This window comes from Pan paniscus, chromosome 15, assembly GCF_029289425.2.
Source record: "Pan paniscus chromosome 15, NHGRI_mPanPan1-v2.0_pri, whole genome shotgun sequence".
In the NCBI taxonomy this organism is placed as follows: domain Eukaryota; kingdom Metazoa; phylum Chordata; class Mammalia; order Primates; family Hominidae; genus Pan; species Pan paniscus.
In genome coordinates this window covers 59451679-59477461 of record NC_073264.2, presented here as the reverse complement: position 1 = coordinate 59477461, position 25783 = coordinate 59451679, and the positions used below count along the sequence as shown (strand labels likewise).

Here is a 25783-nt window from a genome sequence, read left to right as displayed (position 1 = left end):
TATAAATTAAACTTTATTGTAGGTATGTATGTATAGGAAAAATCATAGGATATATAAGATTCAGTACTATGTGAGGTTTCAGGCATCCACTGGGGGTCCTGGAACACATTTCCAGCAGATGAGAGGGAACTACTGCATTATACAACACCTCTACAAAATAGGAACTGTATTTTTCCCAGTATAGAGATGAGGGACTTGAGTCATAACAGAGCACACATCTAGCGTATAGAGAAACCCAGGGGCAGTCTGGCTCCAAATAAATACAGGGCAACCAGAGATATTAAATATGCCAGATTTTGTAAAAGAGAACAAGAAAGGCAGCCCCTGACATTTAGGAACTTGCCTGGCACTATCAGCTGGGCCTTGGTGTTGCTTAGAGCTAGTCTGGCACTCATAGCTAGGCCACACTGTCCTGCTGTTGAAACATGAACAATTTCAAAGAGCGTCAACATCAGACAAGTCCATTCTGTGACCATGATGTATCAAAACAAAAACAAGACCACGTCCTAATTGTGTCTGAACACAGAAAAAACAGGAACAGTGTCCAATCCACAAAAACGACAAACATCTTCTTTTTCTTGACTAATGTGGGTGATTGCTGTTTCTTTACCAATTATAATGTTACCTTGGTCTAACTGTCTCTCCTTCTAGATAAGATTTATTACGAAAACCAACTATAATTACCCCAACTTCCTGACAGGATCCAATATGGAGCAAAATCTCTTTTTTCTTTTTCTTTTTTTTTTTTATTTATGAGACAGGATTTCACTCTATCATCCAGGCTGGAGTACAGTGGTATGATCATAGCTCATCTCAGCCTCCAACTCCTGGGCTCCAGTGATCCTCCCACCTCAGCCTTCTGGGTAACTGGGACTACAGGTACGTGCCACCATGCCAGGCTAATTTTTAATTTTAATTTTTTGTAGAGATGGGGGTCTAACTATGTTGCCAGGTCTGGTCTTGAACTCCTGGCCTCAAGCAGTCCTTCCGCCTCCACCTCCCAAAGTGCTGGGATTACATGCAAGAGCCCCCATGCCCTGCCTTTCTTAAACCCTCCCCAAAATCATCTAACGGAAGATCGAATGTAAGTTCTAACGTTCTTTTTTATTAATTAGCCGACTTAGAATTATTACAGTGCTTGACATAGGCTTGATTTCTGATTAATGAAACAAACACTTGCACGGTTGGAAGTTGCAGGCCTGGCTCCCTGCTCATAGTCAGTAATATGTCTCCACAGAATTATGAATTATTGTTTTCCCAAAGATGGTGCCTTGAGCCTCTGTTGATTCATTTAACACCATATTACTAAGATGCCCTATGGTTCCCCTTGCTGTGTGTTCTCCCTCACTATAAATGAGTAATAAATGTAACTTGTTCTAACTACAGGTGTGATCCTGGTAGTCTCTGGCTAGAAGCATTGACACTGCTAGTATAACAGCAGGAATGTCAAAGTCTTGGAAAATTCAGAACCAAGGTGTGCTTTGTAAATATGTACCATTATTTGCTTTCACTCTTCATAACATTAAGTTGATGTTCTATTTAATCATTGAAAAAATTTCAATAGTAAGAAAATACTTTCTTGCTTACCTGACATTCCATCCATAGTAATGTACCAAATATAAAACTTCTCCGTCATCAATTTCAGTGCTTTTAATACTGGCTTCATAAATTTTCTGAGTCTTCCCTCGTCCATATTTTACTTTCACTTTGGTTCCTGTTAGGCAGGGTTCCATGTCTTCCTCATCTTCCTCTCCTTCAGAGTCACATTTGCTTTCAGTTTCTTCCCTGCAGTAAGTTATAATACTGATAATGCTACTAATAACTTAATGGAGAATAAAATATGCTAAAAGAATCCAACAGGTAGATTATTCACAACCTAAGTATTACCTTAATAACATATCAGTGGAGGAGGAGAAGAAGGAGGAGAAGGAGAAGATTTTTGTGGCCTACTTACTAAGGAATTTATTATGTAAAGGTGCACTGAACCCAAAGTAAATCCATACTTTTTAAAAGCCAATCAAGCCACAGTTAACGATGATCTGTAATCAAATAAGTCACTTCTGACAAAACAAAATAAGAAAAATATGCTCTGAAAAAATTCTTTAGAATTCATATTTAAGTGCCAGCTAACGATGATCTGTAATCAAATAAATCGCTTTTGACAAAACAAAATAAGAAAAATATGCTCTGAAAAAATTCTTCAGAATTCATATTTAAGTGCCACCTTGTATGTAAAAAAAGATTTAAGGATATTTTGTAACTTCCTGTAACTGAATTATCTTAAATCTGCTTTACTACCAAAATTAGAATAGTTCTTGGCAAGACTAGTTTTTTTGGTGGGCAAAATAATGAACAAGGGCTATCTACCTTAGTAACCATGTCTTTTAAACTAATTTATATTTTAAAGGTTTCCCAGCCCTAACAAAGAAAAGAAATTTGAGTATTAGGTCATTTGTTGACACTGTAGGATACCACCACAAGAACAAAGCTTTACATTTGTGTTGAATTCTATTTGTTTACTCATCTTCCATCGGCTTTTCTTTGTATTGATAATCAGGTATAAGGAAGATTAACACAGGGAGAGCTAAAAATACTTTTAATATTTTTATAATAAAATATTGTGTATCAATCCTGTAAAGACTTATAGGAGAACTGCATCAAAGATCATTCTAGTGTCACAAGCATTAGAAGCTCAACAAGTAGTATTGGGCTCTGTAATAAATATAGGGCATTATTTTGGTGATCCCTGGGGGTCCTGACATGAAGCTTTGACAGCCCATTTGCAGTGAGAATGTTTTCTCTTGGAAGGCACCTTCCAATAATAGAGTGATAAGGTAAATTCAAAACACTATGAGAAAAACTACTTAAAGATAATATTGTTCTTACATTCAAGCCTGTGAAATTTTCTCTAAAATAAATCTTTGTCCATTTACAAAACAGTTACAGTCTTTTAAAATCACATTTTACATAGATGTATTATATGTTTTATATACATATTACAATATACATATTTTGATGTTTTTCACCTTTGCTTAAATTTTTTGTCCAAATATTTAAAATTCTATACTCACTATACTCAACTCCAATTAGTTCCTCCTACTTTTCCTAATCCTAATTATATTTCATTACAGAACTTTTTTTTACTCACTAACCTAGGTCATATGTAATTGTGATAGCTCCTGTGCCTATTTGTATTTAATCAAATTACCTCTCCCATTCACCAATCATCCTATTTTTCCGAATATTTATTCTCTCAGTGGCAGGTTAGTTTTCCCAAATTTGGCTTAACAACTCAAATTTCTAGAAAATTTAATATCACATAATAATAGAAAAATAACTATGGAAGAGAGCTGGTATTACAAGTAAGTATGTTATGTTGTTGCTCATTTAAAATTCATTTTTAGTCGTGTCCTAAAATTAGTAAATCCATTTGACAACACTTACAGAAGCAGCTAATAACTTGGTCAGAGACTACCTTGATCTTGCTGGACTGCCTAATATTTGACTATTTTTAAGTCAGTTCAGTCCATACTTGTCTAATACACAGAAAAAAAATACAGTTTTACTCAACAGCAAACAGGATGGACATTAAAAAATCTGAAATTTATTGGTGTGATGTGGGGCAAGAATGTATTTTCCAAACGAGAATCAGGGGTGCATGCCACTTAATCTAATACAATAACTTGAAAAAGAAAAATGTCTTAAAGCTAACACACAGAAACATCTCTAGTACTGTGCACCCATGTGTTTGTTAGCTTTCCCACATTGTACCTTTTTTAAAATGGAATTTTTGCTGTCGCTGTTTCCTCTTGTCCACTTCCTCCATTTTTCTCCAGCTCCCTTCCCTGCTGTCAACTGCAGGACCTTTCTTTTGACTGGGTGGCGCAGCCTTCTTTGAGGCCACTGTTTAGGGCACAAGTGCTATTAAAATGGTGCGACCAGTATATTCTCCAATTCCGAAAGGCAATACACATCATCTTCACAATGTGTCTCACCTTCATTAGACAAGAGGAACGGAAGTCCCAATAAGAAAACATTCCCTCAAACCTGAATCTCTAAGCAGGAACAAAGCGCTGTTGTACCCCAGACAGGTGCTTCTGGAGAACAAACATAAGATAATGTACCTCTCTTGGCTTTTCTCTTCCTCTTCATCTGAGTCTTTGTCAGAATCCTCCTGTTTTTTAATTTTCTTCTCTTTTTGCTTTGGTGTATTTTTTCTCCCCAGTAGTAGCTCATTTTCTTTTTTCTCTGCAGTTTCATAGTCATCATCTACATCCTTATTTTCTGTATCATTATCTTTTAATTTGTCTTCTGTTTTCTCTTCTTCAATTTCCTTTTTAATAGAATTTACATCTCGAGCAATTCTCCTTCGTCCCTAGTAGAGGGGATAAAAGCTTTAAAATAGCTATCGCTATAAAGGGGAAAAAAGCAGGAAAAAATATCTTTTCCTTTAACCTTCACAGCAATGTCTCTGGCTTGAAACGTGGCCCTGAAAACCAACTCAAAGGTACCTTTCTCTTCCTTTTGAAAGTAAAAGAATAACTGATAGAATTACTTAATTATGTCCAGGTCTACTTTGGCTATATACTACCTAAGAAATATCTGTCAGAATCTGTTTGAATGAAAAAAGTAAACAACAACAACAAAAAAGAAATAAAAATTTTCTCCTTTGTTTACTACATCATTTTATCTCACTTTTATTATTTCTCGACTATAATAAAAATTTAAAATAAATTATCTAATGTTAATGATAAAACGTAACAATAATAAAACCAATCCCCTGAATTTTGCTTCTTTAAAGGTTCTGTGGTCTCTAATTCTACCGTTTAGTAAGACAAAATTTACATTGTCACTGTATCTGTGGATGATTACATTTTTAAAGGACTGAATTGCATCAATGGCAAAAAAGTGAGCAGACTTCTTTGAATGAGTATCTGGAGAGCTCGCTGGGCCAACAGCAATATGTTTTACCACCACTAGCTTCTATCTAGCCCACTGAATGCTGAAATGACCATGACTGGTGAGCAATTTCACTATCTCCTAGGTTCTCCTTCAAGTCAACTTCTATACACTGGCAGAAGTCTCCTCTTCTTGGAATAAAGCAGATAAAGAGCCAGCAACTTAGGAAGCATTAGGATACAATTAGTATCTCAGTAAACAAATGTTTTCCCTAGTTGCTGGCTATGTGCTATTTACACTTCAAAGGCAGAAAAAGAAGAAATTAATTTCTTTCTATCTTAAAGCACTAACACACAAGTTCCAAGATGGCACTTCCATCTCCTCAGATCTACACAGTGGCTGGCACATAGCAGGTGGCAGGTGCTTTTTTTTTTTTTTTTTGAGACAGAGTCTCGCTCTGTTGCCAGGCTGGAGAGCAGTGGTGTGATCTCAGCTCACTGCAACCTCTACCTCCTATGTTCAAGCGATTCTCAGCCTCCTGAGTAGCTGGGACTACAGGCGCGCACCACCATGCCCAGCTAATTTTTGTATTTTTAGTAGAGACAGGGTTTCACCACGTTGGCCAGGATGGTCTTGATCTCTTGACCTCGTGATCTGCCCGCCTCGGCCTACCAAAGTGCTGAGATTATAGGCGTGAGCCACCGTGCCCGGCCTAGCAGGTGCTTTTAAAATATCTATAGGTAAATGAATGAAAACAACTGCTATAAAATTTGGGTCTGTATGCCTTTGTCCCAGAAATACTGTTTTTATTTATTTATTCATTTTTTTGAGATGGGGTCTCGCTCTATCGACCAGGCTAGAGTGCAGTGGTGCGATCTCAGCTTGCTGCAACCTCTGCCTCCTGGGTTCAAGCGATTCTCCTGCCTCAGCGTCCTGAGTAGCTGGGACTACAGGTGAGAAATGCCATTTTTAGAAGCCTGGCTTATATATGTGGATAAGTGATGAGGATATTTTTACAAGCAAATGTATTATAGCACTTTTTTTTTTTTTTTTTTTGTATTTTTAGTAGAGACGGGGTTTCACCATATTGGCGAGGCTGGTCTCGATCTCCTGATCTCGAGATCCACCTGCCTTGGCCTCCCAAAGTGCTGGGATTACAGGCGTGAGCCACCGCGCCCGGCAGCACTTTTTAAAATAGTAAAAAACTGGGAGAAAATCTTGGAGAAGGTAGATTTATGGTTCATCCATACTAGACAGCACACTGCAGATATTTTATGTAGGATGAGGAAGGTTTTTAGGTAATGAAAAGAAAGTATGTCCACAATACATACAATAAAATATTATTCACCTTTAAAAAGGAAGGAAATTCTGATATGTGCTACAACATAATGTCTTACAGACATTATGGTGAGTGAATAAGCCAGTACAAAAGGACAAACACTGTATGATTTCACTTATATAAAAGTACCTACAATATCAAATTCATAGAGGTACAGAAAGTAAAACTGATTGCTAAGGGTTCGGGAGGAATGAGGAGTTACTGTTTAATGGGTACAGAATTTCAGGTTTGCAAGGTAAAAATATTCTGGAACTGGACGGTGGTGACACTTATGCAACGGTGAGAATGTACTTAATGCCAATGAAGTGTACACTTAAAAAGAGTTAAGGTGGCAAATTTTATGTTATATGTACTTACCACAATTTTAAAAAAATTTAAAAAAAACAATTTGGAAATTTCATGACATTCACTAGAAGATTCCATTTACTACATAAAGGAAGTTTTGAAAACTGGTTTCTGAACTATAAGACAAAGCAATTTCACATTCTCTTTCATTAAATATGATTCCACCAAAAAATAAGACATAGTAATTAAACTTCTTGGATAGTGTGGTAAATTCCTTTCTCTTTCTAAAATTTGATAAATACTACTACGTAAACATCACTGGACACTGATCCAAATGCTAGATGACAATTCCTAAATAGACCTTATATATTAAAGGAAAGAAGGAGCAAAGTTGGAAGATACAACCAGCATACATGTACGCGTCACTAGAGCTACACAGTGTGCTATAAAGTTACAAAGACAAGATATAATCTAGTTTAGGGCACAGGCACTATAAAGAGGTGATTCATTTATTCAACATCTATTTAATAAGCCTTTATTATGTGCCAGGCACTATTCTAAATGCCTGGCATCTGTCAATAAAAGAAATAAACACTAATCCCTGACCTCGTGGAGTGTGATTCTAGTGTAGAGTGGGGCAAAATAGATAATCACAATAGACAGAATAAATAAGTAAATTACAGAAAGAGCAACATCAGAGGGACTGAGAGTTCCAAAGAGAGGAGGCAGGTTACAATTTCAGATAAGGTGACCAAGACAGCCTTCAATGAGGTGACACTTTAGCAGAAGACTGGAAAAGGAATATCTGGGATTCATCCCAGACGAGAATGACTTGATCGAATATGAACAGAAAACAGAAGGAAGGGTTTTCAGGTAGAGGAAATAATATACAATATATTTAGAAAAAAGTAGCTAGCTAAGCAGCATTAAATATTGGAAAATAAACTAGGTTCACTGTAGTACTTTTGTGTATATATGAAAATGGCTATAATAAAAAATTTTAAATCATACTTAAACCAGATAAAACTAGTATTAAGAACTCACCCTCGGAGATTTTAATTCTATCTCTTCTCTTTCACTTTCACTGTTTGAATCGATATTTTCCTCAGGTTCACTCTTCACTTCTGTTAAAGGCATTTCTTGATCTAATTTGAGAGCCTCTTCCATTGATTCTTCTAAGTCTTTTTTTTCCTCTTTTACTTTTGGTTCATGGTGATGAACAGTTCTGAACTGAATATTTGCCGAACGGCAGTACTCCTCAAAACCATAGAGATACCTAAACAAACAATATTTCATTTAAGAAATCTTACAGTCTTTGCATCTAACTTGAATTCATGTTATTAAACCCATTTTTAAAAAGTAAAGCCCAGTAATTTAAAAAAATTTTTGTTACTCTTTTCTGTGTTACTATTTTCTTGGTGTTTTAGATAGAATCATAAACAGAAAAACTGATCATAAAATGCCGTCCTGAGACGTCTGAGCTTGTGATAGCTAAACATAACTATCATAAGTTTTGATATGAAGGCTGTTCACCCCAAAAGACGTAGCTCTGTAATATGTATCATAATCGCAGACACTACCTGCATCCTGATTTTGGAAAGGAAATCAGGACAACATAAGAAATGGAGTAAAGCAGATTAGATGCACTGAAATAACTTTCAATCACAAGTATCTGTCAACCTAAACCTTTTTATATACTTTCTCTAACTTTAATGTTTCTAGATTGATGTATTCTTGTTAACAAAGTAAATGGAAAATATTTCCTATAAATATATATTCTTTGATGAATAAACTATACTACTTACTTTCTATAAGCAGTTTTTACATTGTAGGAAGCAGCTGAATTCAAAATAGGAATGCCAAGGTCCATATAAATTTGCTTCCATACAGCACCACTATCAATCTGGAAAATTAAGTTTTTATGTTAACATTTGCAAAGGGAATTAATCTTTTTTTTTTTTTTTTTTTTTTTTTTGAGACAGGGTCTCACTCTGTCGCCCAGGCTGGAGAGCAGTGGTGCAATCAGGGCTCACTGCAGCCTCGACCTCCTGGGCTCAAGTGATCCTCCCACCTCAGCTTCCCGAGTAGTTGGGACCACAGGCATGCGACACCATGCCTGGCTAATTTTTGTATTTTCTGTAGAGATGGGGTTTTGCCATGTTGCCCAGGCTAGTCTTGAACTCCTGAGCTCAAGCAATCCACCCGCCTCAATCTCCCAAAATGCTGGGATTACAGGCGTGAGCCACCGTGCCTGGCCAGGAAAAGATCTTTATCCTAATATTCTATGTTCATTAAGAAAATGTATTTATTATCCAACGTGCATATAATAATGCAATATAAGATAACTTAACTTTTTACCACATCAATACACGTTTCAAAAAGCAATGTTATACTTACATTGTCACATCCACCCTGATGATAAACCAGTCTGAAGAGTTTGAAGAGATTGAGATCTTTATAGCCCAAAACAGGTGGTTTGTTGATTGGAGTACCTTTTCAATGTAAGTAGGTAGAAATAAAATGTTTATTCAAATGAGAAATACTAATTTGAAAACAAAGCGGTCAATTTCTAATTTCCCAAATTTCATTAATTAGAGGCACATATTTAAAGAGCCTTAAACAATGTAAAACAACACAAGATGATTCTCTTGTGTTGTTTTATATATAATAATTCTTTTTTATATGTTTTATATATAATTATATATAATAATTCTCTCTTATTTATATAGCTTTGTGGGGATCTTCAGATTTTAGGTGTTATACTAATAAAGCTACCTCTTTAACTGCCAATGAAGTGAGTAAAACTAAAGTAAACACTGCATGGTGTGGCCAACAATGTTGCTGGTTCAAGAAGCTTGGGCATAGGGCTGGGTGCAGTGGCTCACACCTGTAACCCCAGCACTTTGGGAGGCTAAGGCAGGAAGATCACTTGGGCTCAGGAGTTTGAGACCAGCCTGGGCAACATGGTGATATCCTGTCTCTACAAAAATTAAAAGGAAAACATTAGCTGAGTGTGGTGGTGTGCACCTGTGGTCCCAGGTACTTGGGAGCCTGGGGTGGGAGGATTGCTTAAGCCCAGGAAGTGGAGGCTGGAGGGAGCCATGTTCACGCCACCGCACTCCAGCTTGAGTGACAGAGCAAGACTCTGTCTCAAAAAAAAAAAAAAAAAAAAAAAGTTTAGGCATAAACAAACACAACAGAAAAGATAAGATTTATACCCTGGTTCCACTTTCACTACTTTGACACAAATGTTAAGACTGTTAGCAGTAATCTGAAGGATGATTTCTGAAGGCCACACAGAATGTTTAGGACCAATTTATCTTAAGATTTTCTAGGACTAACAAATGGCAAGGAGTATGATGGTTTATAATTGTTCTATTATTCTTCCTATATTAGAAATCTCATCTTTTTCAGATAACGATTGGTCTCCTATTATGTTTAATTTGCTGAGAACAAGGATCAGGCTAGTTTATCTAGTTTATTTGCCACAAACATAGCATTAGTAATTAGTGGGTATGCAGATTAACATAACTGGTCACTTTCTATTTCTGAAATATCAGAATATTCTTTAGCTTTGTAAGTGACAGGGAAAACTAAATTGTATCAAAATATTTTCTCACTTGTTTCTATGTAAAATAGGTATGAATAGTTTAATTCCAAATATTTTACTACTGTCAGGTGTAACTGATTCTAGGATTTATTTAAAATCCAAAACTAGACAGTCATGGTGGTTCACAGCTGTAATCTCAGCACTTTGGGAGGCAGAGGTAAGAGGATCACTTGAGGCCAGGAGTTTGAGACCAGCCTCGGCAATATGGCAAAACCCGTCTCTACAAAAAATAGAAAAATAAAAAATTAGCTGGGTATGGTGGCACGTGCCGGTAGTCCCAGCTACTTGAGAGGCTGAGGCAGGAGGATCACTTGAGTCCAGGAGGTCAAGGCTGCAGTAAGCCAGGAGCAAATCACTGCACTCCAGCCTGGGCATCAAAGCAAGAACCTGCCTCAAAATAAATAAATAAATAAAATCCAAAACTGTTTATCTGCAATACTAACAAAAACAATGCATATACCTAGAATGTAAACATGCAAAAGAAATGACTACTTTAAAATAATGAGCATGAAAATACCTCTGTCTTCCATAAACTTATAAAGCTGCTGGAGGAAGTTGTCCCTCTCTTCAGGATCAAGTTCTTCCTCAGGCTGTAAAGATAAAATATATAAATGTATGGCACAGTGAACTGGAAAAGATACATGTCTTCTTTTATTTTTGTGAACCCAATGTAAAGTCATCAAATTTTAATAAAGCTGAAAAATCTGAATTTTCTCAATATCCTACAATGATAGATTTTAAGTCATATTTATGAAGATATACAATGTCTACCCTTCACCCCATTTACCACTCTAACTCTACTTTTCAGTATCACTGTAAGGACTAAGATTAGCCAAGAGGAAAACATTCAGGAATAAAATGGGAGTGTTACGTTTTCACCTCACCTGATATATTTTTTTAAAAGCCCATTTAAATACTATGTGGCCCACACAAATATACTGGCAGATGAGCACAATAATGACACATGTTCATTATATCATATATTTATATATAAAAATAATTTTCATATAAACATAGTTTTTGTTATTGTCAGATGAATATAAACCAGGGATTGCAAAGTCACAGTGGCAAAGGACTTCTGTTTAGATGGCACAATGTTTTAAAGATATTTAAATACATTTAAGTGAGTCATATACATTCTATTTTACCCCAGACCTCATCACCCCCTCATCTCACAATAACCTGGTTTTCTCTTTTGCCTTTCTAGTATGGCCCCTGTACTTGACTTTGCAACACCTAAAAATAAGATAACAAAATAATTCCAGAAGTAATTCTTAGGGAAGGAAACTAGATACATAATTACTGATTTAGCTTCTTTTAAAATTCTTAAAGTTTAGCACTACTACAGAAAAACAAAACACTGATATGTTTCCTCCATATAAATGATCATCACTTAAGAGTATTACTCTCCTCTGTTCTAAAAGAAGAGCTCAGATTTTTGTCTTTTTTTTTTTTTTTTTTTTAGATGGAGTTTTGCTCTTGCTGCCTAGGCTGGAGTGTAATGGCACGACCTCGGCTCACTGCAGCCCCTGCCTCCTGGGTTCAAGCAATTCTGCTGACTCAGACTCCTGAGTAGTTGAGACTACAGGAGTGTGCCACTACACCTGGCTAATTTTTTGTATTTTTAATAGAGAAGGGGGTCTCACCATTTGGCCAGGCTAGTCTCAAACTCCTGACCTCAAGTGATCCGCCCACTCCAGCCTCCCAAAGTGCTGGGATTACAGGCATAAGCCACAGCACCCGGCCTGGATTTTTGTCTTTACAAAGCCATATTCAAAACAAAGGCAATGCTCAAGCAATAAATGTTGAGTCTTCGGTGTCCAGAGGGCAACAGGCACTTTAAAATTGTGTTATCTAATAGCTGATAATACAGCCAGGATCAATAAGCATGTAGTTGATCAAAATATATAATAAAAAACCATGAGGCAATCAAGAGAAAGGGAGTAAGATCTTTTATTACATTATTTTAGTACATTCATTCATAATGATTTATAACACTAAAATACTTTTACCAAATATAAAGAAATTTGAATCTAAGTTCTAACATGTGTCCAAAATCAGCAATTTACAAAGTTAATAATCACTATAAAGTAGTTAGTGAAGGTCATTACTTAATGCTCAGATTAAGAGATGGCAGTTTTTTCCCCATGTGAATTTAAAAATCTTGCTTTTACAAAGTTAACTGCCAATGAGTTAACTCAAGAAAATAGGTAATTCAGTAGCCCAAGAACCACTTCACACATTAATTTTAAGAACTTCTAGCGTGAGGAAAAAAAATCAAAACCAAAAACCACTTATGCCAGACTGGCTCTATGCTTTGCCTGTGCCCTGTAATCGTAATATTCTCTCTTCGGACGAAAACTTCATTCCAGTATTTTTTTTTTTTTTTTTAAAGACAGAGTCTTCCTGTCACCCAGGATGGAGTGCAATGGCACAATCTCAGCTCAGTGCAACCCTCTGCCTCCCGAGTTCAAGTGATTCTCCTTCCTCAGGCTCCTGAGTAGCTGGGATTACAGGCATGCACCACCACACCTGGCTAATTTTTGTATTTTTAGTAGAGACTGGGTTTCGCCACATTGGCCAGGCTGGTCTCGAACTCCTGACCTCGGGTGATCCACCCACCTTGGCCTCCCAAAGTGTTGGGATTACAGGTGTGAGCCACTATACCAGACCTCATTCCAGTATTTATGATCCTACAGAATTCAGGTAACACTTCTATATTCAATATATGTAAAAGCAATTCTTTAAAAAGGCACTAAAATCAAAGTTGCTCCCCAATACAAGTAAACAAAATCAACTCATCAATTGCAAATTAGGTTGTACCCAACATTTGATAAATTTTTAATGTTAAGAATATATTTTTATAGATAAAATTTGATTTATGTGTATTTTTTTTAAAAGTTAGTGGGTAACCAAGAGTGCTTTAGGTTTCACGAGAAACTATGGCTGTAAAATTGTAGTTTTGGTACAGTTAAACAAGATATAAATGAATAAAGAATTCTACTTACAAACAAATGCCTTGAGGGGAAATTTCTTTTCCACCAAAAATAAATAAAACATGATGCTATAAACAGAGTTTTAAACTTATCTGATGTTTCTGTGAAAATTAAAATTGCTTATCTCTTACAATAAGCCACTCCTCAAAATTATTTTTGAAAACTAGCCTTGCTGCTAGTCACCTTGCAGTAAAACTGCATATGCTAGAGAACGCCTCCAATTAGAAGAATGTGCCTGCGTGACTTTTGTATGGGGCTCTTAACTGCTATCACGGTTTGCTTTCTCTGTCCATGGCATTTTCATAGCAATTTCTCTGCTGGTGAAGGCCTGGGACTGCATCTTTCGAGGGTTTTGGAGTGCGAGAGGGTTATAAGAATGGGAGGTCCACTAGACCATCTGAGACTTCTTCCCTTCATTTAGTCATTTACATTTATACATGTAAAGAATAACTATGTACCCAGTAAAATGCCAGAGATCCAAGAGTCACATTCATGATGATAATTTCAAGAAATTTCCAATTTTAGTTAGTATTAGTATATACTGCTTAGTATTATAAGTAGTTGGATATCTATCTACACTACTAGATTGTGAATTTTTTGACTTTAGGCACATGTCTTCAGATTAAGCTCAAACATCTACTAATGGTTACCATGAATCAGAGATTGTTCAAAAGCACTGTGGATTAAAATGAGAACACATGGTACCTTCTATTTTTGCTGCTCTGAGTTTGGCAGGAGGTGTAGAAAGGTAAAAGAAGCCAATATAACACGATGTGGTAAGTGTTGTAAAATACATCAAAGAATACAGGAGGAGCAAGTGAGGGAATGAATGGTTTTCCTCGAGATGAACTGGCAGTGGTAGTATTAGGCAGCTTCAAAATGTAAATAGTAGACAGCCCTGGAGCTACAGCAAACGAGCAAACAGCGTAAGCATGAGACTGACAAAGGCAGGCTGGGATTAGGAAAGGACTTTGTAATAGTATGCTAAAGAAACAAAACTTGATACTGTGGCTAGATGTGAAGCTTGAGACAGCTAAAGAGAATTAGATCAGATTTGTATATTTAAAATTTCTCAGCCAAGAATGAGTTTGATGGATTGGAAGGGAAAAGGAAGCCATTATAACAGTCCACAAGGAGGAGAACGCATGCCTGAATTAGTCCTGCCAGCTGGGATGGAAAGATCACCTCTTCCCATGAAAGGAAGAGGAAGAGAGAGAGACAGACAGAAAGACAGAGAGACTGATGGAGGGATGGGGAGAGGGAGAGAGAAGGGGAGAGGGAAGAAAAGAGAACCACTGTGCCTGACTTACTCACAATTTTACGACTAATTGACTGCCATTTAGTTTAGACATCACTCATGTGAATGAAAATGATATCTGTGCAAATGAATTGTGTAGAGTTTTCTTGTTTCACATTCATTGAGTATGAGAGCTAAGATTTATGATAATATAAATGCAAGAGTCAGAGAAAGAGAGGAAATAAGAATAGTTGAGGATGTTCTTAAGACACAGGTGGGGCCGGGCACGGTGGCTCACGCCTGTAATCCCAGCACTTTGGGGGGCCAAGACAGGTGGATTACCTGAGGTCAGGAGTTCGAGACCAGCCTGGCCAACATGGTGAAGTCCCGTCTCTACTAAAAATACAAAATTAGGCCGGGCACAGTGGCTCATGCCTGTAATCCCAGCACTTTGGGAGGACGAGATGGGCGGATTGCCTGAGCTCAGAAGTTCAAGACCAGCCTGGGCAACACGGTAAAACCCCATCTCTACTAAAATGCAAAAAATTAGCTGGGCGTGGCGTTGTGCGCCTGTAATCCCAGCTACTCAGGAGGCTGAGACAGGAGAATCACTTGAACCCAGGAGGCGGAGGTTGTAGTGAGCCAAGATTGTGCCACTGCACTCCAGCCTGGGCAACAGAGCAAGACTCTGTCTCAAAAAAACCAAAAAACCAAAAACAAAATTAGCTGGGCATGCTGGCGTGCACCTGTAATCCCAGCTGAGACTGCGCCACTGCACTCCAGCCTGGGCAAAACGAGTGAGACTCTGTCCCAAAAAAGAAGAAGAAGAAGAAGAAAAAAGACACAGGTGGTTATGGCCCATGACTTGCTGGCATTCACCTTATCCCTTGTCCAAATATATAAATCTGAAAATGAACGATTATTCATTTGGAAATGGCAAAAATTCTAGTAAACAGACTTCCTACCATTTTAGTGGGATGGGAAACTGATATGGTTTGGCTCTGTGTCCCCATCCAAATCTCATGTTGAATTGTAATCCCCAATACTTGGGGAGGGACCTGGTGGGAGGTGATTGGATCATGGGGCAGATTTCGCCCTTGCTGTTCTCATGATAGTGAGGTCTCATGAGATCTGGTTGCTTGAAAGTGTATAGCACTTCCCCCTTTGCGTGTTCGCGCTCTCTCTCTCTCTCTCTCTCTCTCTCCTGTTGCCACGTGAAGATATGCTTGCTTCCCCTTCACCTTTTCTCCTGATTATAAGTTTCCTGAGGCCTCCCCAGCCATGCCTCCTGTACAGCCTGTGGAACTGTGAGTCAATTAAACCTCTTTATAAAATACCCAATCTAACAAAGTTCTTTATGACAACGTGAGAACAGAGCAATACAGAGACAAATATAATTTGAAAAATAAGATATCTTATTTTTGTAGGAGCTATTAACTTTCTTAGCTAGCAACTCTAGTTTCCAATACACATTAGGAAGGTGGACAGATAGTGTCCAAATTGTCAAAATATGTCAGTAAAAGATGATGAACTTTACCCAAAGCTCCTCAGACCCATGTAACTTGTACACAGTTCTAATTGGTGGCTTGGGATAGTTTCCTAGCGTATAACATACCGGAGCCACAAAAATGGACATTTTTAAAGTGAGGAAAGGTATAACTAAACTTGATCTTTGTGGTTTCCCTATACTGTGTATTGTATGTAACAGAACATATTGTTGATGGGTATTCTCAGGTTTCAAGAACCCCTATGGGAATCCCTTAAAATTTTTGGTCAGGCTCAGTGGCTCCTGCCTGTAATCCTAGCACTTTGGGAGGGCCAGGCAGGAGGATCACTTGAGCCCAGGGGTTTTAGACCAGACTGGGCAACATAGCGAAACTTTGTCTCTATAAAAAAAAAAATAATAAATTAGCCGGGCATGGTGGTGCATGCCTATAATCCTAGTCCCAGCTACTCAGGAGGCTAAGGTGGGAGGATGGCTTGAGCCTGGAAGGTTGAGGCTGCAGTGAGCTATAATCACCACTGCACTCCAGCCTGAGAGGCAGAGTAAGACTCTGTCTCAAAAAAAAAAAAAAAAAAAAAAGTTTTAATAATTATATAACACCCCTACCTTTTGTCTGTATTGGGGGTGGGGGGTGGGGCGGTGTACTCCAGTATACCACTCATTTTTTTCAATACCAAAGGACTTTTTTTGTGCAATAATGTTACTTTGGACACAAGCAACTTTGTTTCCCCTTCATGATAAATAAAAGTAAGATCTTTTATTACATTCTTTCTTTTAGTACATTCATTCATAATGATTTATAACACTAAATATTTTTACCAAATATAAAGAAATTTAAATTTCTTTATGATGCTGTCTATAGTCCCTCTTCTGGCCCTCTTCATGGGCTACCCTTCTCACCCCAACTCTGAAACTCCATCACAAGTCCTCACACTCCTCAGCTCTTACAATCCCTCCATCCCCTCTCCTTCATCCCTACCACCTCCAAAAATGAGGCTCAGTTTGAAGGCAGCAGGAGGAATCCTCTGAAATGGGCAGATCCCTATCATGGAAGGAGAGATAAGACAGCACCCTCCAAGCTCCACTGTGGGGTGCTAAGCACTGCAAGGAGTACATCAGAAGTGGCAGCTCTGAGGACATGTCTGGACTGGAGGACTCACGGGAAGGAAGCAGCGAATCCAATAACTGCTTACATTTTTTGTATAAAATTTTAAATTTATAATATATTAAATAGTGTGATTTTTAAAAAATGTGAAATACTAAAACTAAGGTAAATGCATAGAACATTTGTAAGCTGTACTCACCCACTTTAATTCAAGTAGAGCCCTCTTTGTTCCTACAGACATCTGTTGAATTTGTAAAATCTCAGCTGTTGTTTATCATTTACTCATTTTCTGAGTTTTTAAAACTTGTGTTTTATCTTTCCTATTATATTTAATACTAACAAAGGGAATGGGCAACACAAAGGCAATATTCAATGTAATATATCTTACAGCTCAACAGCACCTTCTGAACAATATCTAAGTGGCAGCAGGGGAGCTATAAGAAGTCCCATATCATGGAAGAATAATGGAAGGGAGAATAAAGAGGTGGGCATGGGTCAAATCATGATCAGGCAGACTTCTAAAGGCCTGTGATAAAAAACCCAGACTTCGTCCTGAAGGTGCTGAAAGCCAATAAAGGGTTACCATCAGGAACCGCCTATGTTTTATAAAGATGTTTATGGATAATGAATTCGAAGGGAAAACACCACAAGGAAGATACCTGGAGTAAGTGGAACAAAATACAAGCAAGGAGCATTGTTACTCAATAACTTTTACTACAAGTGACAGAAAACTATCCCAAGATGGCTTAAGCAAAAAATAATTTATTTTATAAACTCACAAAATTATGTAAGAAATTGAGATTGCCTACAGAGTACACAGCCTGAGAAAAGAGATATTATAAAGGGAAGTTAGATATCTTATCCCTTAGTTCCCCCTACCAAGGTGAACTTTCTAGAACCTTATAACAAATCTCCCACCACCTTGTTTCAAAGAGTAATTTACTACAACAATTGCATAACCCACATTCATTCATTTAATGAAGGTTTAATATGAGCCAAGCAAGCTCTGTGTTGATAGCTGTTAGGTATATATACTGGTAGGAAAAGGAAAAAACAAAAATCCTGAGATCCCCTGCTTTCACAGATCTTACAGTCTAGAGGAGGAGAGAACATTTTCTTAAAAGCTTGTAAAAAATTCTGAAACCTCTCTAAACCTCGGTTTTAATTATATATATATATATATATAAAGAGAAGGTTCTAGGAGATTTGTTGTAAGGTTCTAGAAAGTTCACTTTGGGGCTGGGCGCAGTGGCTCATGCCTATAATCCCAGCACTTTGGGAGGCAAAGGTGGGCAGATCACTTGAGGCCAGGAGTTCGAGACCAGCCTGGCCAACATGGTGAAACCTCGTCCCTACTAAAAGCACAAAAATTAGCTGGGCATGGTGGCACATGCCTGTAATTCCAGCTACTGGGAAGGCTGAAGCATGAAAATCACTTGAACTCAGGAGGCGGAGGTTGCAGTGAGTGGAAATCGCGCCACTGCACTCCAGTCTGAGTGACGGAGTGAGACTGTCTCAAAAAAAAAAAAAAAAAAGAAAAGAAAAAAGAAAAAGAAAGTCCACTTTGGGAGAAACTATGGGATAAGGTATCTAACCTCCCTTCATAATCTCTCTTTTCTCAGGCAATGCACTCTGAGGCGATTTCGTATGTATATATTTATTTATATACATATTTTCATAGACTGTTGTAAGGACTAAACAAACAGTCTTACTTTAAAAACTGCCAAGTCTCCATGAATAAACTAAGAACATTATTTGGCGTGGTTATCTTTACTTGTTTGTATCTCCTACAAAAGGTAAACGTTTTAATAGTGGTATAATGAAAGGTACATCTTGATGTATGTTCTCGTACAACAGATATATTTTGTTGTCACAACACCTTAGGGAAACAGCAAATAAAGACAAATTTAAAAAGAAAGCTTAAAATTTTAAACTTTCAGTTAAACTTCAGGTTTAACTTAAAGTGAAAAGCAAACAAAACAAATAGTAAGTCTGGCAACTCAGGTGAGCCATAGGTCAAAATGACTACATAGGTTATCAATAAGCCCCATCCCAAGTGGAATTCTGAAGAACTGTCCAGAAAGTTATCATATGTAAAAACTGACAATTGACAATATATAGCTTAGAAGAAAGAAAACTTGGAGAAAAATTCACAGTCTTTACAGACATATGTCATTTAGTGTAAGGACTAAGAGCCAAGACAGTATGTGTATTATAAGAATGCAATAATTAAATATTGAGTAAATATTACATTAAATAATGTACATTATACTGCTTTTAGAAAAAGGTAGTATTACGCGATATGCTTTAGAAATATTTTAATCCAAAAGAATAAAAACCACAACCTCTTTTGTTCCCTAAAATTATTTTATTCCTAAAGGAATCACATATATATTTTCAGTTAGAAAAAACAACAACAACAACTACTGTAGATCCAGTACAGAGAACAGATTGGAGGAGGGCAAGCATGGACGTTGAAAGAACAATTAAGTTGTTATTGTTATTGCATTAGGCTAGGTAAAAGAGAACAGTGGCTTGGAGTAAGATTGGCAGAAAGAAGAAAAGAAACCAAACGAAGTGGGCAAATTTGAGAGCTATTCGAGCAGGTAGAAGAGAATGGACTGGGTATCTGATTGGACAGGGAGTTAAGAGAAGAAGAATCAAGGTGACTTCTATGTATCTGGCTTGGACAGCTGGGTGGATGTTGCTTTTATCAAAATGAATTAAGGACAGCCAGGGAAAGGATAGGTTTAGGGAAAAAGAAGATGAACGCAGTCTTGCACATACTGAGTCTGAGTACGTACAAGTTAAGATGAAATCCTTGGCCGGGCGCAGTGGCTCATGCCTGTAATCCCAGCACTTTGGGAGGCTGAGATGCACGGATCACCTGAGGTTGGGAGTTTGAGACCAGCCTGACCAACATGGAGAAACCCCGTCTCTACTAAAAATACAAAATTAGCCAGGCATGGAGGTGCATGCCTGTAATCTCAGTTACTTGGGAGGCTGAGGCAGGAGAATTGCTTGAACCCAGGAGGCGGAGGTTGTGGTGAGCCGAGATCACGCCATTGCACTCCAGCCTGGCAAACAAGAGCAAAACTCTGTCTCTTAAAAAAAAAAAAAAAAGATAAAATCCTCATTGGTTTGATATAAATGTCTTGAGCTAAGAAGAGACATCTTTGATGTACATATAGATATCAAGTCATTATATCATTTTAGATAGGAAGTAGGCCAAAAATGTGATGTCGTCATGGATATCAAGCGTTCTAAGAAGTTAGGTATGTCAGAGGTACTGAATACTACTCAATAGTCAAATAGGATCAAGACAAAAATGTGTTTGGTTTAGTACAAAAGTTTGTTGGAGTCACTGGTGACCTTAGTAAAGTTGTTTTAGTTGTGGGAAATCAAGACACACTACAGTGAGTTAAGAGTAAAGGGGAGGTCATGAACAGTGTAGGTAACTCTAAGCATTCTGGCCATGACGATGAAGAAGGAATGTAGTTATCTGGAGAGGAAAGCACAGAGGTTGTCTGAAGACTGGTGGAGGAAATATGGAGGGGTTGTCAGAAGGCTGGGAGAGATGTAAGCATGTTTTAAAAAGCTGATGAGAAGGATATAACTGAAAGGAGTAAGTTAAAGATGCAAGAAAAGAGAGAGTCGATAGTCTCTCTTTTCCTGAAAAGAGGAAGGGAATGAGATCCACAGCATAACCTGAGAGACTCATCTTATAGGGAGGACAAAACACTATCAATTGTGCCTTGAGCGAAAGAGAGCAGGCAAACAGGTTTACAGCATGCTCGCATCTGAAGCTCCCAATTTCTTTATGAAGTTGTGTGGAGTGGGTATAGGATTATTGGTTTAATGGAGGAAATAATGATTTGCTTACAGAAATTGGGAATTGACCAATAGTGCTGAAGGCCCAGTGGAATTTGGTAATCATAAAATTTAGAGTGGTACTCTTCTTTCCTGTTGTACACCTACAGAAAATTTCAGGGCTCACATAAGAGATGATATATTCATAGTAAGGCACTTATAATTTCAGAGAACAGTTTTAACAACAGCCTGCCTAAAATAAATGATTACGTGATTCTTGTATTTTATCAGTTAACTGAGCCTAGTAATTTTTCCCCATTTGAAAAGGTACACATTTTAATCATCAAGATGTCATTTAAATGCTATCAAATCCAAGATTTTTAGTACAAGTCAACTATATCATATGACCACAACTATAAAATGCATTGATATAAAAGTGTTTTCTTAATACATAAAAATATAGCTGTATGTAGCTATATTTGTGTGTACAAATGTGGAATCCTCATTAATCTGATTAGATGACCCTAATTGGGTTAGACTCTTACACTAACACTGTGAAGAAAGACTCTGCTAAATACATAAGGGCATTTTTGTTTGCTTAATGGGCTAAACTTTAAGATTTTAGCAAGTCAGTTGTCATATATGATTGCAAGCTAAAGTCCCAATTATTCATGGAAGGTTGGCTTTTTAGGATCTGCTTAGAAATGCTTCATTGGCAACTTAAGTTATTAGATATACTTAAAATATTAACATTACATTTAAAATATTCTTTAAATTCCACCAATTTAGCATGGATTTCCTAAGTTATCCAGCATTTACTGTAAGTTTATACCTAAAGTAATCTTGAATGACCACCAACAAATGCCTTTACAATCTACAAGAAGGCACAAATATGCACAAATAATATGATTTAAACATCAAAAATAATATTCATGTTTCCATGAATAAACAAACTCAAGTACTTATGATTTTTTACAATACTGGAATATAATCTTAGGCATTAATGTATCAGTGGTCCCTAAACAATTCCCAATATTAGAGAAATGGCAGTAGTTATTTAAAAATTCACTGAATTCAAATTTTCATTACTAAATAGGAAATTTTTAAAAGGGCCCAACCTATAAGCCTACTTATTATAAGCCAAAATGATTTTAAAAGCTAACATTGGTCACATTCCCCTTAATACTCAAGTTTTCTAAACAACCATCCATTTATTTTATCCTTAGAAAACTCTCCTATATTTATCCAAAGTAAATATAAATCAGGAATAAATGAATAATTGATATGATTACTTATGTTTACATGGACTTTTTGATCAATTTCAAAGGTGAAAAATCCAGTAATATCTTTTCTAATACAAAATTTTCTTAACAAAAACATTTAAGTAATACCCATAAAAATATCCCCCAGGGATTTTTTCAATATAATTATTGAGTTCAAGTTTAAAGTAATCAATATAGATAAAACCTACTTTCTGTCAGATCCTCAATCTTTTCCCACACAGTAACAGCATGAGATCTATATCTTGTACTCAAATCCTGAACTACCAATACTTAGGAATTCAAATTAATATTAAGTGGAAAAGGTGCTCTTTCATGTAAAGTCACAGAATCTCAAATCTCCTTATTAAGGCTAGTTAGGATACCCAAAGCATCAAATATAAAAACAATGTTCACTGCCCATTAACACTGCAGAAGTATCTAACACTTGTATGATTCTACTGCATAAAATTTGCTTGCTATACTAAAAACACCAAATAACAGACTAGAGTATTGTTATAGTGGTTTAGAGAACCTTACAAAAGATCTTTTTGATTATTGTAATGCAACATTGAATCTTCACGAAAAGCATAGCATCGTTACATTTTGGGAAGACTCTGATCTGTAATGTAATAAAACAGCGTAGCCTCACCTACATCGTGGTAAAGGCCCATAATGACTAAGCCAGGTAGGCCATGGCTTATCAGATTTTTATTCATTTTACACCATAGTCATTCCCCTCCTCTTTGTTGTATATAAAGTGCTTTTCAGTTTATCAGTATATTACACTTTTAAAAAATAACTGTTCAAGAGAAGTTACAATGATTCAGCAACTAAATCTTAAACCCGAGAGCAAGAAATGCAGCTGATTTTTTTCTAAAGCAACAAAATTTCACTCAAGGAAATCTTCCTGTATGGCCAGAGAAAAAGAATTAGTTTAATAATTCAATAAAACATATGCTATGAAATTGACCATCCGAAAACTAAATAATCATATGAACCAGTGCCTAAATTCTGTAATTTTGCTGTTATTTTCCAGTAGATGAAAAGCATCCTGATTCACTTAATTTTAACAGGCTCATAATTTAGGTGACACATTTTAAGATACTATCCTTGTAAGCTTCCTTATCTTTAAAAATCTATTTACTATTACCTGCAAACAATAGGTAACAGAGCTTTGCCTCTGCTCTTCATTCTTTCATACTAACGTATACTCACAGCTTGAATAAAACATTACAATATTTATGAAATTAATCATTGTAATAAGAGCACTACTTACAATTTACTATTTTATAATCTCCCTCTGCCACTTTCTACAAAGCTCTTTTTACCCTCTTTGTTTAAAATTTCAGGGTTTTTTAGAGGGTGGGGGGGGGGGGTAGGGAAAATGCATTCTGGAACGGACAGCAATTAAAAGTATTAGCAAAAATAAAGGGACTAATCTTTCTTCAATATTGGACAATATAAGATCCTAACTAAGGTTAATTTAAAAAACAAAAGCTAAATCACAGATTTGCAACAGTTCACACCCTGAAAATGTGGCCTAATTAGCCTGAAAACATATAATCTATAAATAAATACAGATAAAATACAAAAATCACATTTAATATTCTGACTTTAAATCCTGAATTTTGCCAAACTGTCTCATTATCATTTTCATTTCAGAATCTATCTTGTTTCAGAAAAATAGCCTTCATCCATTGATATTCTAAAAATAGACTCCTACTGTCTTTTTTACAAGAAAGAATATCGCTTGGTTCTGAGTCCTTCCCTATCAGCTACATCATCAATACCTAAAATTCTTATTTAATCCCGTTTTTGGCAATCAAAATGGTAACTAAACACACAAAAAAATCTTACCTATATGCTGCATTTTCTTTCAAATGCAAAGTGGTTAGATTCCCCTTCTACTTAATCAGTACAGGGTCTGGACATTTTTCAGTCTGACTTGCAAATATTTGCTTTCCCTCTTAGGGCATAGCATCCGCAGGGTTATACAGCACTACTTACATTCTCTTCCACATAAAAATCAGACATTACATGAAAGGAAAAGAAAGACAGCCCATTTCAAAGCAGCTGGCAAACCTCCATTGGCAAACTGCCAAGCCTCTGCTAAACCTTCCTGTCTTTCCGAGCATGCTCACTTAAAACCAACAGCACGTTACTATGGCAACTCTGTAGGCAGCCTGTAAGTATGAACCGCCATTCTGATTTCAGAGTGTAAAAAAACCAAATACTGCAGGGGAAGTAAAAGGAAAGAAATAGCGTATGCCCTTCATTACATATGAGTATACTCGTTTCATTTCATAAATTCATATTTGTGTATTTAAAACAGAAACAAGAATCCCACATTTTTCCAGGCCAATATTTTTCATGCTCAAATAGGTCCCCCTTTTCAGTAAATTCATTGTCTTTGTCTTGCCCCTAAACCCTTTTACCCCGTAACAACCAAAAATATACTAGACAGTTTATCCCATTTGATACAACACTGCAGAATAGACAACAGTATTCATATAAGCAATCATGAAGTACTCCATGGATGATTTCCTACAATTATATGCATATTATAAATGACATGGCAATATTATAAAGAAAACCATTAGCACTTAGAACATATAATCTAAATATTTTCTATGATTTATCAAATTGCCAAATGAAATTTTCTTTGGGGTTTGGATAGGATTTTTTTTTAACCTTAATTATCCTTGAAATATTGTGAAATGTCTGAAAGAGGTTTTAAAGTTGAGACAGGCCAGACCTGGGTACAAATCCCTCTTCTACCCATTTTAGTTGTGCCAGCTTGGGAAAGTTTCTTAACTTTTCTGAATCTCCCTTTCCTTACCTTTAAAGTAGGATAACAACAGTTACTTCATATGGTAGTAGTTTAAATGAGTTACACATATAAAATACCTAAAAATTACATTTTTTTCCCTCCTGGGTTGTTTTGGAAAAGACTCCGAAAAAACCAGTTTGCACTTGTTGATTAACTAACCTGAAAAGTATTTTCTTGTAATCTCTTACTAAAAATTAGTTCTGATTTACACACTATGCTATGAGCCAAAATGCTTCCTCAACACCCAAATTAAGCAATGCTAGAAACGGACAGAAACAAATAATAGAGAATCTAAACAGAGGGAAAAATATATGAAGGTATTATTTTCACTACAGAGTATTAAGATGTTTTTGTTACAAACATGAAATTACACCTACCACCTCTTCTTCTGTCTTTTTGGCCTCCTTTTCCTTCTCTTCATCATTTTCTTCAGCTGGGCCATCTTCATCATCACTACTGGATGACTCAAGGATTTCACTTATATCCATTTTCCAATTATCAGGAACAACTCTAGTTTTTAAGAAGATGCTTGCTTTCTGAAGCCCTAAGAGTGAAAATGTACTTCAGCAGTTGCTATGGAATTGGCAGCATAGAACAATAGAAAAGGCATGGCATTCAGAATCAAAGATCTGAATTCAAATTCGGCTGTCATTTATAAAATGATACAGTAAGCTTTAACATATTTCATAAGTTATAATGTTATATAAACATTTGTTATTACTTTACGGAATACTGTGAGACAATGGTAAAATACGAAAAGTTAAACTTATCTAATCACAAATCAAATATTATATCTAGACATTAAAAAAAAATCAAGTAAGAGTGGATATCAACTCTAAACAGTTAAAATGGTGGCACCAGAGAGTATCAGTCTTGCTTTATTTGCTATTTTCCAAATAGAGCCAC

At 36.5% G+C, this 25783-nt stretch overlaps 1 protein-coding gene across 5 annotated transcripts in view; it reads right to left on the bottom strand.

Moving 5' to 3' along the window:
* The window catches only part of ARID4A (AT-rich interaction domain 4A), a 75372-nt gene that overhangs the window by 18310 nt on the left and 31279 nt on the right, over positions 1 to 25783 (bottom strand). For all 5 annotated transcript variants that reach the window (XM_008957013.5, XM_034937623.3, XM_003831659.6 and 2 more), the window contains exons 11-17: positions 25255 to 25421; positions 10651 to 10723; positions 8921 to 9015; positions 8329 to 8426; positions 7568 to 7799; positions 4125 to 4375; positions 1588 to 1785 (exon numbers count right to left, since the gene is read on the bottom strand). In XM_008957013.5, coding sequence (XP_008955261.1) covers positions 1588 to 1785; positions 4125 to 4375; positions 7568 to 7799; positions 8329 to 8426; positions 8921 to 9015; positions 10651 to 10723; positions 25255 to 25421 — 1114 coding nt within the window. The remainder of the gene's footprint in view (positions 1 to 1587; positions 1786 to 4124; positions 4376 to 7567; positions 7800 to 8328; positions 8427 to 8920; positions 9016 to 10650; positions 10724 to 25254; positions 25422 to 25783) is intronic.